This window comes from Apis mellifera, linkage group LG16 (assembly GCF_003254395.2).
Source record: "Apis mellifera strain DH4 linkage group LG16, Amel_HAv3.1, whole genome shotgun sequence".
NCBI classification, from domain to species: Eukaryota; Metazoa; Arthropoda; class Insecta; order Hymenoptera; family Apidae; genus Apis; species Apis mellifera.
In genome coordinates this window covers 5144009-5161075 of record NC_037653.1, presented here as the reverse complement: position 1 = coordinate 5161075, position 17067 = coordinate 5144009, and the positions used below count along the sequence as shown (strand labels likewise).

General features: G+C 24.6%; 3 protein-coding genes across 3 annotated transcripts in view; 1 reads left to right on the top strand and 2 right to left on the bottom strand.

The window, feature by feature from the left end:
* Positions 1-1316: 1316 nt before the first annotated feature.
* On the bottom strand, positions 1317-10131 carry LOC409891 (cell division cycle and apoptosis regulator protein 1). Its single transcript, XM_006561339.3, has 15 exons — positions 10074-10131; positions 9230-9357; positions 8663-8934; positions 8330-8584; positions 7941-8204; positions 7616-7841; positions 7182-7459; positions 6227-6482; positions 5229-5294; positions 4921-5124; positions 4590-4769; positions 4166-4513; positions 3708-4077; positions 3293-3636; positions 1317-3201 (listed from the first exon to the last, which is right to left on the bottom strand). Exons 1-15 carry the CDS (start codon positions 10129-10131, stop codon positions 2917-2919), a joined length of 3534 nt encoding a protein of 1177 aa, XP_006561402.1. The 3' UTR covers positions 1317-2916.
* A 1325-nt stretch (positions 10132-11456) lies between these two features.
* LOC409890 (peptidyl-prolyl cis-trans isomerase) lies at positions 11457-14301 on the top strand. The gene is made up of 3 exons (XM_393381.7): positions 11457-11884; positions 12798-13151; positions 13383-14301. The coding sequence occupies exons 1-3, from the start codon at positions 11681-11683 to the stop codon at positions 13452-13454; spliced, it is 630 nt and encodes a 209-aa protein (XP_393381.2). The 5' UTR covers positions 11457-11680; the 3' UTR covers positions 13455-14301.
* Positions 14302-15752: 1451 nt separating this feature from the next.
* The window catches only part of LOC552490, a 38966-nt gene continuing 37651 nt past the window's right edge, over positions 15753-17067 (bottom strand). The window contains exon 11 of the mRNA XM_026445737.1: positions 15753-16817. Within this exon, the coding sequence (XP_026301522.1) occupies positions 16758-16817 (60 nt within the window). The 3' untranslated portion in view covers positions 15753-16757. The remainder of the gene's footprint in view (positions 16818-17067) is intronic.

The following is a 17067-nucleotide window of genomic DNA, read 5'->3' as shown; positions in this document are numbered from 1 at the left end:
AATATGAAATTTTTCTCGATTAATTATTTATTAATAATTAATGCATCATAGTTATTAATGCATTAAAGACGCCATATTGAAAATTAATTAATTATTCATTTTTTACTAAAAATTTCGGTACTTTTAAGCTCTCATCTTGAAGCTAAAACTATAGAGAAGTTTCTCATAATAATTTTAATATGAAATTTCTTTTCATTAATTGGTTATTAATAATTAATGCATCATAGTTGTTAATGCATTAAAGACGCCATATTGAAAATCAATTAATTATTTTATATTCATTTTTTATTGAAAATTTCGGCATTTTTAAATTTATATCTTGAAATTATACTTTTAAATATGTTTCTCATATTATTTTTTACTTGAAATTATTATTTTTTAATTCTTTATAACAATTATTATGAAGAATGTCTTAATTGCAAATTTCTATCATATAATCGATTAATAAATAATTATTTTATTCATTTAAATAATAATAAAGTTATAAATAAAATTTATATGTAAAATAGTGGAGAAAACAACTTTTTAAATACATACAATTATATTTAAAAATAAATTCCATATTATTGAATAATTGCGTATCAATGATGTCAATTCTTCGTAATATATTATTTATTAATAAACAATTAATCGAGAAAAATTTCATATTAAAATTAATATGAGAAATTTGCTTGAAAGTTTAGCTTCAAGATACGAGCTCAAAAGTGTTAGAATTTTAAGTAAAAAATGAATAATTAATTAATTTTCAATTAGCAATGTCTTTAAAATGGTGGGAGATGTTCTCTATCTTTCTCGCACAATATTGTTTTCTTTGTCTATGACTTTGAATACCTCCTTGCACATTCTGCTATGCTAGTAACGAGTCGAAGCTTCAGTGATCCAAACGCGAGATGGCGCTGATTAAAATTTTTCAATCATTGCCTAACTTATCGGCGAAAATTATTATTATTCTATAAATTTATTGGATATAGGAAGAAATATAAAAAAATATATTTTTTTTATTCATATTATTTTATTCATATTAAACATATAAAAAATAAAAGCACAGATGCAATTTCTTTTTTAATTTTTAATAAGTGATTATAATAAATGGAAATAAATAATAAGAGAAAATCAAAACAAGAATATAATGATAAAAAAACTGAAACAAATGTTTATTTATAGATAATAATATAGATATTAAAAAAATATCTTATTAAAAATATGAAAAAATATTGTTTTTTTTGTTAATTGATTATTTTAATTGATTAAATTAAAATAGAATTATAAATAAAGATTTATAATAAATAGACAAAGGTATAAACAAAAATCATATAGAGTGTTTAAAATTTATTTTGTTCGTGAACCTCCTCATATTTAAAAGTATCTCTTGCCAAGGATATAATATTACAATGTTTATAATTTTTGTTTCACATATAGCTCATGTATCATTCCATACCTATAAATTTATTCTTAACATATTAAAGGTCTTTTGACATGAATGCAATTTTCTAATATTAAACTACAAAAAGATTTTTCTATAATAGATTTTTTTATACAAAATAGTGTCCTTGGCATTGTGTTTCTTAATGGAACACAAGATAACTAGTGTTCAAAAATCACATTTCTATGTATTTTTATTTTTTTTCTATACATATTCAAGTCATATCCGTGTATGAGCAATATATGTTAAAAATGAGGGACATCATGAGCACTCATCTTTCTACCATATTGAGTTATAATTAATTTAGAAATTTGTATATGAATTTTGATAAAAATTATATTAAAAGAAATAATAATAACAAAAATTGTAGATGTATATAAAAAAAATTGTAATCCTATTTTTTATAAATCTTTTTTAAATAAATTATTGTACTTTATATATATGTATATGTATAACAATATATTCATTTGATACTAAATTGTCTATAGATACTTTGGTGTTCAAATTATTCTTAGGTACCGTTTCCATGAAAATATTTACAGTAATTATAGAAAATATAGAATAGAAAAAATTTCATTTTGTACGCGTCATTTTGAGAAAAATAATGCTAACGATATCCCATAAATTAATCATTACTGTGTACTTTACAATTGGTGTTATACATATTGCGTAAAAGTTTTATTTTTTCATACTGTCTTCTGTGTACAAAGCAATAAATACACTTACAACATAATACAAATACATTGCTAGTGTTAAAAATGTTAATTAATTGTTGCTTTAAAAAGAAAAATGAAAAATAATATTTATATAGGATTATATAACGATAAGCTCGACATTATAATCCATAAAAGCAACAATGCTAACATTATCTTAAACGTATTCATAAAAAAAAAAAAAAAATGATTGTATTATAATGAAGTATCCTGAATAAATCACAGTCCATTATGAAAAAAAAATGAAAGAAAAAAAGAATTTCTAAATTTAATCAACACTTGTTTAAATTTATCCAAAAATATGACAAAAATTTAAAGATATATTAATGATTATATGATAATAATTATCATTTATATGAACTTATTTTGAAATCACGACATATAGCTGTTTATCAGTATCTGGCACTTTATGGCAAATCAAAGTTCCTTAAGAATTTTGTCTATCTGCATTAAATTTGACAAATTTATATTAAAAATTGCAGTGTAAGAATTTGTTCTAATATCCGTATTCAATCACTTATTTATGCTATTTGAACGCGTGATTTTCCTTATTTCTAACGTAATATGCACAGAAACAGGTTTACTATATATTGTCACTGAGTGAAAAAAGTTATAAAACCGAGTCTTTAAAGTCATTTTTACTTTCATATGGGAAAATTTGTCCCATTCACTTCCCTGTTGCTGTTTTATCACTAAGCACATTTTTAATTTCCTTTTTACTTATATAATTTAATAAAAGTGCGTTCACATCTTTTACAAGAAATAAAGAATATTTTTTTTTTATTTCTTTTCTTTATCAGTTTCTATTATTTCTTTTTTAATTGAGACTTTATTGTCACATTTTTTATCTTTATCCGTTTCTGTGAATTCTTTTTTTATTGGAACTTTGTTATCACCCCACCTACTATCCATTTTAAATTTTGTTTCGATTTCTGATCCATTAACTTCACTAACTTTTTCATCTTGTATTTCTACAACTTCTACTTTTTTTGTATCAGACTGCATCATTTTTGCTGCTATATGATACATATTTTTTACTGCTGTAAGGTATGTATGGCATTCAGACTACGCAGAAAAAAAACATAATTTAAGTATATTTTTTGTTTAAAAAAAAAAAAAAAAAAAAAAAGAATTAATTAAAAAATATCATACGTACCGATACTTTTTTGAGTTTTTCATCTGTGTTTCTTAATTTATCTTTGTATACTTTTAAATCTTCGGAAAGAGCTTTGATATTATTTGTTTGTTTTGTTGATTTTTCATTTACTATACATAATTCATGCTGTAATTCCATCAGACGTTCTTCTGTATCCAATCGAGCTTTTTCTGACCTTTTTAATTGACTAACAAGTTTTTCTACATCTAATAAAGAACCTTTATATATAACAAATCCGTCTGATACAATTGATTCATCAGATTGTTCTATAATTGCATCTTCTCTATGAACTCTTTTTGATGGTGGTCCACTTCCAACGAACACAGGTAACAATTTTTTATTTCCTGGAATAAAAAATAATAAAATATTAGTAAAAATTGTAAATTAAAATGATATTTATTAGATATTTATGTACCAAGTGCTAATGAACGTAATATTTCTTCTTCATTTTCTATTTTAATAGAATCAGTTTTATCAATTTCCTTCTCATCTTTTTTTTCGTCCTTCAAATCATCTTCCTTCGATCTATCCGTTAATTTACGATAATGCAAAGAATCTCTTGTTACAACCTTTTGTACTAATTTACGAACTTGTGCTCTTGATAATTTCAATCCTAAAGTATAAATAAGTTCTTCTATATCTTTATCAAATATATAGCCACAATGAGTTTGATCGAAATAAACGAAAGATAATAAGAGGTAAGGATCATGTGTATACAATTTTATTTTCCTTTTTCTTCCATCTTTTTCTCTATCTCTTCTACCGTCTTTAATTGAATCATCATCCTATAAAATATAATTATTATAATAAATTTTAAAGGAAATCTCAGATACATGTATATATACAATAAAATACGCGTAAAAAGATAATTACATCAGATTCATCTTCTTCATCATCATCGTCATCATCATTTTTTTCTTTCTCTCGATCTCTATCATCTACTTTGTTTTTTGCATCTTTTTCATCTTTTTTATCTTTACTTCCTTCTCTTCTTTTATCATCTTTTCTCTCATCTTTCTTACATCTTTTGTCATCATCTTTTCTCTTATCATCTTTTTTTTCATCTCTTTTATCATCTTTTTTATCCTTTTTTTTATCTTCATCTTTTTCTTTCGGTTTTTCAGGAAGACTACATAATGATCGATAAATTCGAAAACCAAAATCTCGCATTAACATTTCATTAAAAAGTTCTGCAAATAATGATACCTCAAAGGAATGTTCCTATAAAAGAAAAATAAAATAATTGTATAAGATTAATTATATATGATTTAAGTTTGGTATATGACATGATAAGTACCTTTGTATCTTCTGGTCTATAATCTAAAAGGACACTCAAAGACATTACAGTACAATCAAATTTTCCACTTTTAGCCATTCTGGAAGGATGAACAATGATATGAGATGATTCAGGTAAAGTATATCGCTTTTCAAGAGCGGCGCGTTCACGTTCACAAAGTTTTCTTCTATCTTCATCATGCTGTGCACATATCAATATAAATTTTTAAATAATTTTTACATTTGATATTTATCATATCGCTTATATTTTATTTTAATAATTTAAGTTTTGCAAAATAAAAAAATTACACTCACACACACGCATGCACAAAAAAATATGCAAGAAATCTTACATCTTTAATATCTTTAAATTTTTTATCTTCTTCTTCTTTTGGTGGAGGTGAAATATCCTTATCATTTTCTTCTATGTCATCTTGTCTTCCTTCTTCTTTAGCTTGTTCTGATGTTATTGCTTTCATAAGTCTTGCAAGTAATTGTGATTTTAAACCTTTACAATTTAAATTACGAGCTGCTAATTCTTGTCTTAGTTCAGTCACCTAGTAAAATAAAATTAAAATAAGATTAATGATGATATAAGATATGGATATATATGCAAAACAACCAAAAACATTAATCTGTAAAAAATTATATTGAGACTAACATTCATAGACTTTGGATCCAATTCAGAATAATGAGTGGGATCCTTTTTCTCTGGCACTGGATCATCCTGAAAAGAAAAATTAAGCATTATGTTATGAAAATAAAGATTAGAATAAAAAACTACAAAACAGAAGCAGCCCCTATATAACGAAACGAAACCACTCCCTCTTCATTCTTTCATCACTCTCTATTTTATCATTCTCTCACATTGTAATGATATACACTGTTCTTCATTCACGATGACCTTCAAGTATGACTCAAGTAACTGCTAGATTCTCATAGTGTCCTGGCTCTGGTGTCTGTGTGATTGATAGGTTATGGATAATATCAATAATGTTGTATATAATGATTATCAAATGAAATTTTTGAATGATTTATCAATGATGGTGAAGGTTTCAGGAAAGGGAATGGCTCAGCTGTGCTCTTCTCCGAGCTAGGCTTGCTTGCTTCTCTTGTTAATGCAATGTGACTGCCAGTGGCTAAAGGAATTTGCAATACATTACTCATTGATCTTCTTTGATATATTATCTTGATTCAGAAATTTTTTGATAACCAAAATATTTTAGAATTTATAATCCTTTTAAGTATGATTATTTTACACAAATAATGAATAGTTCTGTGCAATTTAAAAATATTATATATGTTATATACCATATAAAGATAATTAAATTGTTTACTACTGTATCATTTGACTAATATTACAACATTATTCATATATTATCGAGCCACATATTATTACTATTTCCTAATTATGTATTGAAATAATGAATATTCAAATATTGATTAACTACTTGAATAATATAATAGCATTAAATAAAGAAAATAATTTAAATGATCTAAATTAGCAATAAACATTTAAATATTCAAAAAACGAACAGCTATAGGATCAATGAGCAAGTACAGCCTATATTGAAAATTCAGTTTAGTAATGGGAAACAGTTGCACGATTATATAATGTAATAAAAAGGTAAAAGTAATATGGGATGATGTTGGCAGTGCCTTTTGATCAGCGACGGCAGCCTCATCAGTGTCATTGGCAGCATCCAAATCGTCGGGACTAGAGGCAGCACGCAGCAATTTTCGCTCCAGTTGTTTCTTATAGCTGAGTTGCAGACCATCCCATTCCAATTTGATGGGTACACAGCTCCAAACATCTGGGAGAAATAGTATGACGGTTTCAACGCGAGAGGGCACCACTCGCCCCGACTTGTGGGTCGTTTCTGCACGTCTGTAGTAGAGTTCCAGGAAGCGGTACCTGTGCCGCAAGGAAAAACAATACCCAAACGTCAACTCAGGTTAATGCCGCTTAGCTTTGCCTTATATGCTAAGTGTTCGTTCGCTTGTTCGTAAAGCCCACGCACTGCATACAAAGCCACACACAGCGCACAATGTAGACCATTTGATAAAGCACAACTGAGTGGATTACAACGATCATAGAACAATAGTGATGATCTGTCTGCCACGACTGCTTGAATATCATCTGGGTGCTCGATACAGGATCCAATGCAGCAATCTCCATCGGTCGGTCGTGTATAGAACAAATACATACCTCCTCTGTAGAGATTGAGCTACAACCTTAGTTATCAATTCAGAACTCACATTAGAAGTTACTTTCTCTCACAAGATGGTATACCTGCCGGATCTTTCTTAATACTATAACATTCTATTTCATATTTTTAACATAATTTAGTTATATATCATCAGTATATTATACATTTATACAATATGAAATGCTGGACGGAGTTGAAGAGTCCAAACTTTTCAACCGATGAGAATTTTTAATTTTTATATTAATTTTTACTGAAGTAACTTGATAATGTATCGGCGAATAATGAAACAATAATGGGCAGAAAAACTAGATAGCATCACGTTGCTCTTTCGATGAAGTGCTTTAAATTATAATTAAGATAACAATCAAAATAGAAAAAAAATATCAATATATATAAAATCGTACCACTGAGTACAACTGGATAGATCTATTCCCGTGAGCGCCTTACAAGTCCTCACTGCCGTTCTAATCAATACTGATGGATCTTTTTCAGGATTAGGACCATCCAAAGAAGGACTCCATGGTCCACCAATAGCCATTGTTTCATTTTTACCCCGTAAGCCTACTAAGAAATTTATTAAACGTGTAGGATGTACATAATCGCGATCTGGATCTCTATCTTCAGATACACCACAACATCGTTTATAAATTTCTTCCATGGCAGGCATAGATATCAGCATAACCTGATAAAAATAATATTTATGATTTAAAATTAAATGTAAATTTAATATAAATATAATAAATTATTTATTAATTAACATTAACTACCATTGAATCTGCAATAATATAAAAATTAAATACCTCAATAATATCGTTAAATTAATGTTAAATTAACAAACCTTTGCAGAAAAAAGATAATCAGCATCTGAAGGTTCTAGTACTGCTGTATTTTCAGAACAAGGATCAACATCTTTGTGCATGACATGAAAAGAGCATGGCTTATTAAGAGCAAATGGCATATGTGGAGGAAAGGCATCAACCCATCGAAAATTAGTAGAAAAAAAATCACTAGGAATATACATATTTTGATAGCGTCTTCTTATTTCAAGTACATCTGCTTCAGGTCTAAAATAATAAGTAGTTAAATCCTACGGTTTTAAATATATTATAAAAAAGATATTACGTGAAAATAATTTTTAATTAAATTATATAAAAAATACTTACAAATCAAGTGCTATTTTTGGTATTTGTACCATATAACGAGGTACAACTCTAGTACGTCGTCTTGGTCTTGGTGATTTACTTCTTCTAGTTCTTGATGGACTACGTTCCTCTTTTTTCTCACGTTCCCTAATTCTTTCTTCACGACGTCTTTTTCTTTCAATTTCTTCTTCTTCATTTTTTCGTTCTCGTGGAGATCTTTCTCTTACTCTACCAACTTTATTTCGATTACTAGCTGTATTAGCATTTGTTGCACTAGTTGTGAATCTACCAAAAATTATATATTTCTTGAATAAAATTATTACATTATATATATCATATTAAAAAAAATGCTTGTATAATATAATAATTTATTACCTGTTATTAATAAAGTAATATCTAGCATTAATTACCTATTATTAGCATTTTCAGCAGGAGGGGGCACAGCATTATATGTTCCTGAGGTTCGATTTTGTTGTGGTTGAGATTGTTGTTGTTGTTGGCGAGTATTTTGATTATTTTGTTGTGTATTAGTATTATTATTATTATTTCCCATAGGAAGTACTTGTATTCTGGTAGCACTCCATTTAAATGGCATAGATGGATTATATGATGCTTCTACTAATACTCGGTCACCCACAACAGGATTAGATCCTTTAACACATGCACTGAAAGAATGTTTTAATGTTATATATTGTAAATTTCAAAATTAAAAAAATAATAAAAATATTTTTAAATAATATTACTTTGTTTGAAAGAATACATCTTCATCTACAAAACCAAAATTATCATATACTTGTGTAACTGTGCCAGTAAAAACTCTTTGTTTTGTAGAAGATGAAGGTACATTTTGTTGTACTTGTTGTGGTACACCAGCAACAGAAGGTTGAAATGCATTTGTATTTAATGCTCTTGGTGGTGGATAAGAAACAGTAGCAACTTGTGGATATAATTGACCAGCTATACCTGATGGTAAGTTAGATCCAAGTGTTGCCATTGAAGCCATTGTTATATTGGGCTATTTTATAAAATAAATATAAATTAATAAATATTAATAAATAAGATAATGATGTTAAATATAGTAAAGAAATTAAAAATGTATATTTTAATAATGAAATTATTTTTAACATTAAATTATTTTTAGCATCTATTAAAAAAAACATATATAAAATACATAATATATAAAATATAAAAAAATTAAAACATATAAAATATAATAAAAATTTAATTAATAATAAAATATCATATATTTACATTTTCATATTATTTTTATATACATTTTAATATCCTTTAATATAATCTATAATTTGTACCTGTTGTAATCCCAAACTTTGTTGATAAACTTGTTGCGTTTGTTGTTGATATTGAACCATAGGTTGGCCACCTATACTACCCATTGCTTGACCTAACATTTGTTGTTGAATATTTTGAATTCCTTGTCCTATAAATAAAAAAAATATATTAAATTTATATAATTTATAAATATAAATAAATAATAAATATATATAAATTATTTTTAATTGCTTGTATAAATAAACATTATATAAATCACATTAAAAATGCATTATATAATTTATGATATTAATAAACTTGTTATTAATAAATTTATTCAATAAATATATCTTATGAACTTAATTTTCTTAACTTAAATTTCTCTATACAATTTATTATATATAACTATTATATATAAAAAACTTTTATTTCTAAAATATTAAATAATTATAAAAATATTAAGAAGATCAAACATAAATATATTATTATTTATATTTATATAAAAAAAATATAATTCCTTCTCTAATAAAAATTTGTATGAAATTTGTATAAGTATATAATATATAAAATAATAAATAAGATTGCTTATAAATAAAAAAAAATTAATTTATTTCAAAATTAAAATTATTACAAATTGAAGATGTAATAATGCATTCTATTCGTACAAGTTATATTATAATTTAATTATGTTTAATTTATTATTTAAAAATAAATATTTTAAATCAATTTTTGATGTTTCAATAATATTAAATAAAATATTTACAAAATATATTTTATAAATATATTTATTGACTTGTATAAATTGTAACAGAAACTTGGCAACATTGTTGACTTACACGGGACGATATAATAAGATATCTTATATTATTAATAAAATCAGTATACCTGCATTACGAACCCATGGTGGATTTTTGCCACCTCCAAATGGTGAAAGATTACTCATTTCTTAAGAAATATGTAATATTATTAATAATACAAATTTAACAAGATCTTCACTATATTCTTAATTGAGCGTCCTTCATTCGGGCGCCATCTTTTTAGCTACTACTACTGAAATCAAATACTATTCTATTTCAGGAAGTAAATTAAATTTAAATTTTTTAAATACATATTCTTTATGAAATTTTCTATAAATGTGTTACTTTGTTTGATATTAATTTTTCTAATTTATTATTTAATGACAAATAATTGTTTTTTAAATAATTATAAAAAAATTAAAACAAATTTTAATTTGATTTTATTATATGTTTAGACGCATAGGAAACATTTTCATCGGATTGAAACTGAATGAAAACGTATATATCTTGTTTTATTGTCTATCATTGATATCTAATATTTTAATGCATTTGAATTAATTCATTTTTAAAAAATAATTTTAAATATAAAATAATATTTGTAATTGATTATTTATACAACACAATTATAATAAATATATTATAATAATTCAAATAAATTCATTTTTACTTCATTATGATAACAATGAATCAAAACGTCATATCCGGCGTAGATACCACAATAAAATTGAACAGAATCATGATTGGTCCACAATCAAGATTATCAAGATCCAAGGCAAAGCATGACATAACATCCTTTGGTTATGTCAAATGAGTTGTATTACTATAATTGCATGTTCCCTTTTCATTATAAGTTAAAACAAGATTTCTTCGAATAGGTTATAAAAATAATATTCTCAAGTGAAAGAATTTAATAAAAATATGAATGTAATAGATTAATTAGATAATTATTTAATATAAAACTTAAGTAAGTATATAGCAATATTTTCAATATTGAATTGAATATATATTAATTTTATGGATAAAATTAATATAATAAATATCATATAATTATATGATATAATAAATAATATCATATAATTTATATTACAATTTATATTGATATTTTTAATAGTTTATGAAATATAAAAATATATTTATAGCTATTAAAATATATATTTATTATTATTCATTAATAATGAAAAAAAAATCTTTAATAAAAAATATATTGTATATTGTCATACATATGAAGAAACTTTAAGGCGCAATCATAAAAATATAATTCAAAATCATATGAATTTCAAGAATTAAAAAAATTAATTATAAAATATTTAATTTTAATAAAATTATATTTATAAAAATAATATATATAACTAACACTATAGATTTCTAAATTAAAATTTTATTTCAATTTTTTTTTTAACTCTATAAATTTTAACAGAATATACTATTATTCTTTCTGTTACGTGATCAAAAACAAAACATGCTATTGGTTATTTCATATTGCTGTAGGAAATGTTATACGGGATTGGTCAAGCAGGAAAAGCACGTTTGTCGTTCAATAATTATCGATATTAAATTGAAATCGCCGTTTTATTACATAATAATTCTATAAAACAGTAAACGATTATCTTTGAAAAACAATACAAACAATATTATTCAATAGAAGGAAGAGATTAAGCTGTTTAAAATTGATTTTTAAAAAAGTAAGCTTTGAACATGGCGTTGAGATCGATCTGCCGGCTGTCAATTGATTCGACCTTCAGCCATTTGAGCCATTTGGGAGCCACCGCCCGGCCGAGACGATCGTCTTTCGCATTGCTCGTACGAAGTTTTGCCGTTATTGCAGAAGAAATGGGTTTGCCGCGAGTTTTCTTCGATATGACCGCGGATACTAAGCCTGTGGGTCGTATCGTAATGGAGGTAAGTGAAAATTATTTTCATTTAATGTAGTTTTTATTTCTAAAACATGTTATCGTTGGAATCCCGGCATGATTGGCCATCTTGGATTTTCTTGAAAGCCGGTTATGTGAGACGATTTTCGATTAGAATTTTCCTCAAAATTGTTATTATGCATATTTTATTATTTGAAATAATTATTTTAAGCAAATAAGATTAAATTTTTTTTTCATTCGATATTGTGAAGCATGATACATATAAGGTATAGTATATGTATTACTAATTTTTTTTTTTATTTCTACTGAATCGTAAAATTTTCCATTCACGATTGCCGCTGACACGTTTGATTACGTATTCTGTACAGGTGAAGCTTTAGCGCGTAATTATAGAATATGTCTAAGCGAATTTTTTTGATAATTTTGAATGCTATATAAGCTTAAAATATTGTAATTATGATTTTTTGCATATATTAATTTAACATAGAAAAAAAAAAATATGAATAAGTTATGAACACGTCATAGCTAGAATGGAAGTGGTAATAATATAATTTCATTTGTATTTAGATATGAATGTTAATTTTTTTACTTACTATATAATTTTTTTATATACATTGTGTTGTTATATTAATAGTAAAATTTTCCACTTCAATAAGTAAATCAACCATGTAGTTGTGTGTGTGTGTGTATGTGTGTGTGTATATATATATATATATATATATATAAATATAAATTAAATATCAGTATAATATTTAAAACATTGATTTTTAGATTATATTAATTTAATTTCTATTATATATATAATTATATATTTATTTATAAAATAAATTTTTTATTTATTTATTTATAATAATTTAATTCAATGTATAATATAGAAATAATTATCAAATATTTTGTTTGATATAATGTTTTTTAAAGAAAGAAATTGATTAAATTTTCAGTTAAGGAGTGATGTTGTCCCAAAAACTGCAGAAAATTTCCGAGCCCTTTGTACTGGTGAGAAGGGTTTTGGTTATAAAGGAAGCAGCTTCCATAGAGTGATCCCAAATTTCATGTGCCAAGGAGGTGATTTTACCAACCATAATGGCACTGGTGGCAAATCTATTTATGGTGTGAGATTTGATGATGAGAATTTCACATTGAAACATACTGAACCTGGTATTCTTTCCATGGCTAATGCTGGTCCAAACACTAATGGTAGTCAGTTCTTCATTACCAGTGCCAAAACAAGTTGGCTTGATGGCAAACATGTTGTATTTGGAAAAGTTGTTGAAGGAATGGATGTTGTTAGAAAAGTATGTAATTATATAATTAATCTTTTGCCTTATTTCATATAGATATACAGATTTAAAAAATATTTTATCGTATGATAATTGATAATAGTTTACAAAATATAAATTAAATTGTTATTACTTCTATTTTAAGAACTTTAAGATATAAAGTATTTTAATCTATGAATGACTAAATAATTTAATATTACTTTTTTTTTTTAATATAATTTAATATTGTTTTTTTTTTTGTTTTAGTTGGAGGCTATGGGATCTCAAAGTGGAAAAACTTCCAAAAAGATTGTAATAACTGACTGTGGAGAAATGTAGATTGTTCAATTAGATACTCTAATGACTGCATTTTTATTTAGCTGTTGCATACAACTGTTGCTATCTTTATTGTATGATTCATTCATTCTAATCATCGCCGCCATTTTTCTTTAATATTATGGATTGAGTTTCATATAAAAGAAAATACTGTATAATTTTTAAATTAGAATTAACAAATCAGCTGCATTGTACAATCTTTCATCATAAATAATTGAAGTTTGAATACGTAATGAAATAGAATTTATTAACATGAATTTTTGGTTTGTTTTTTTATCATAAAAAATCGTTCAATTTCTCATTCATTATTACCTGCAATAAGCAACATATTTCTTCTTCTAATCAAAGTAATATAAAACAAATGAACAAAATTTAGATCCAACATTCTTCCATGAAATATTTCTCCTTTAATAATATTAAATTATATAACACACTAAATGTGTATAGATGAATCGTGCATTTCATAAAATAATTCTATGTGTATTCATATTTTAGTATCTAAACAGGATAAAATTCGTAAGCAAGGTCCATAATTAGTGTTACATGATTGCTGTACAATGCATTTATCTGTGACGTTACGGAATATTTTAACTTTTCTATTGTGCTTTTATACTTAGACCCATCAAAATAATGCTCATGTTATCTAGGGCATTATTCGTTTTTATATGTATACACCATTCCTTTTCTAAGCACACAAGATAATAGAGATTTGATTAGTGTAAACTGTAATATCAGATAATGCCTTTAGGTAATTCCATCTTATTTTGATGTAACACAAATGTTGAAAGATGTAGTTTCAACGGTCACAGTAATTGGGATTTCTATAAAATAAAATTGTTTTCAGAACTAATTGTTGTATGTTTATTATCATGAATAAAGTATGAATTCCTTTCGATGGAACCATATTTTATTAAGTTATTTTATTAAAAGGAAAGATTCATTTCATTTCATAAATATATTTTATAATTTTAATTTTTGTTTATTTTTAAATTTAAACTTATTTAAAAATTATATTTAATATGCCTTTTATCATTCATAATTTCTATGTATTTTGTACTAACATAATTTAATACATAATGTTAATTTCATTCAATTTTCACATTAATATAAACTAAATGAAATGATATCAATATTAATCAAAATAAAAATATGGATTAAAGAGATGCATTAATTAATAAAAACAGAAAAATTGATATACATTATATAACAAATCATTACAAATAATCATTTGTTAATATTTTGAATTTTATTTTTAAATAAATATTTTATTAAATGTTTATTAATTAACAATATAAAAAATATATGATTATAATTTTTAAATAGTTATTAATTAAATTTTTTTTAAAAAGAAAAGAAGAAAGTAGGTTAAACTTTTGCAGATTTTATTAATTCTGTGAAAGCTGAAACCATAAATACAATATGAGTATTATATCAACGTTATTTCGTACAGGTAGCCACACATGTACGTAACAGTCATATTTAATGAAACATTTACATATTATTCAGTAAAATCCATTTTCATTTTTTTAACATTTGTATATTAATAAAATTGCCATAATTATCTGCTCATTGTTTGTTTCCTTGATTATATTTTTAAAGTATAACGATAGTATGTCCATGATGTAACATAAATATCACTCACATTTTGACGATCTACAGATCTAACTACAATTTTACAATATAAATTAAGTCATTATTAAAAGTATGTATGTGTAAATTTTTATACACACAATTATACATATTTATATGTATGCGCATTTATATAATATATTACAATTATTTGTTGAGCCTTCGACCCGCAAAGGCTACACGCATTACATTTTCCTTCAACAACATTTTTTTAAGATCTTGTTTGATGAAAGAAGAATACCATTAAGTATTGAATTTAAGAATGAGAATTTTTTAATCATTCTTTAACTATTATATTTACTGATTTTTTTTGTGCTTCAATATCCATATCTGAGGATATGTAAGAAATATTACTGCCGTTTTTAATATATTATTTAAATTTTACTACTGGAAAAGACAGTTAAATTTGTCAATGTCTAAAGACAGATCTTGCTTTTAAAATTGATTTAAAATTGTAGAATTTAAAAAATTTTTATTGATAAAAATATATATCATTTTTCAATTAAAGAGTTTGTATATTATTTTAACTTATTAAAAGATGATTTTTAAAAAATTAAAAATTTGAAAATAAAATGATTAACATTAATATCTAATTATTTATGAATTAATTTATAAAAATATTAAAAAAATCAAATTAAATAATTTTTTTTTATAAACATAATTTCTTAATTGTTTGAAATCATATTTATAAATAAAAAATTGTATTATGATTGAATGATCTTTTATACGGGATACACTATACACACATATGATCGACATATTTTAATTTCGAAACGGTCGTATCGTTTAATAACAATCTGTTTTATATTTGACTCTTCTCATAAAAAAACAATACTTTTTTTTATTTATGGAATATCATATAACATTTATTATACGACATACTTTTCAATTATATTTGGACATTTTAGCTTCGAATTTTTGCTTAATTATATTTTGAATACTATAATTTATTAAAATTTATTTAAATATAGAAGTTGATTAAACTTTTGTCCACATTTATTTGTTGAAAGTTGCATCCATTGAAATATTTAAATCTACGATGTTTTATAGATTTTTTATATCTAATTTTTAACCATGGATCCCGCAATGCCAATGAATCTGTTTCATTTACTGTAAAATTTCAATAAAATTAAAAACATTTTTACAACAAAGATGATTAAGTATTACTAAACATATAAAATAATTATAATATAATTATAACGTTACTGAGAATCTATGAATCTATGAATCTAATGTGGAAAGAAAAAAGGAATAAAAATACAATAGAAAATAATCCACTTTTGAAATTTTCATTAATAGATATTCAGAATTATGAATGTTAGAATATTAAAATTAATAAAAATGATAAGATAACATCTCTTAGAAGTATAGGAATGGAAAGAAAATATACATAGTTCATTAGCTTGAATTGAAATGAGATGATCAGTTATCTATTAGGTCGTGTTAATCTTTGAATAAATTCTTAAACGAAGAAGCGTTAATCAAACGAGCGAGACCCGTGTTTGTATTTCCATACTACTTGACGAATAGATCTTTTAAAGAAGAACAGATAGATGGTTCGCAGGATTCGGTTTGTTCTTGGTCTTTGGTGGTATTCGAAAACCAACTCGTCACTTTACTTGATCTTGGTTTGTTCGGAGATACCGAGGGTTGTTCTTCGATCCGGTTGCTTCCGCGTCATTTCCTCTTTAAAATTTTTTCCGCCGTTAAAATTTTTTCAATTGCGCTACCCAACACCTACAAACAAAATCGTTTTTCTATATCTGCTTTGAAAAAATTGAAAAAGCTATATATATATGACAAAAACAAACAATTCCTTACTCTAGTCAATATTACTATGATTCTATACAATAATCTACATTATATAATATTAAATCAAGATATAAATTACAGAATTTCCTTTCACAATTACACAATTTCATTTCATTTTGACTTTTATTTGTCAAATTCATTCATAAAACTAAATTTCTTGCTACCATAAAAATAA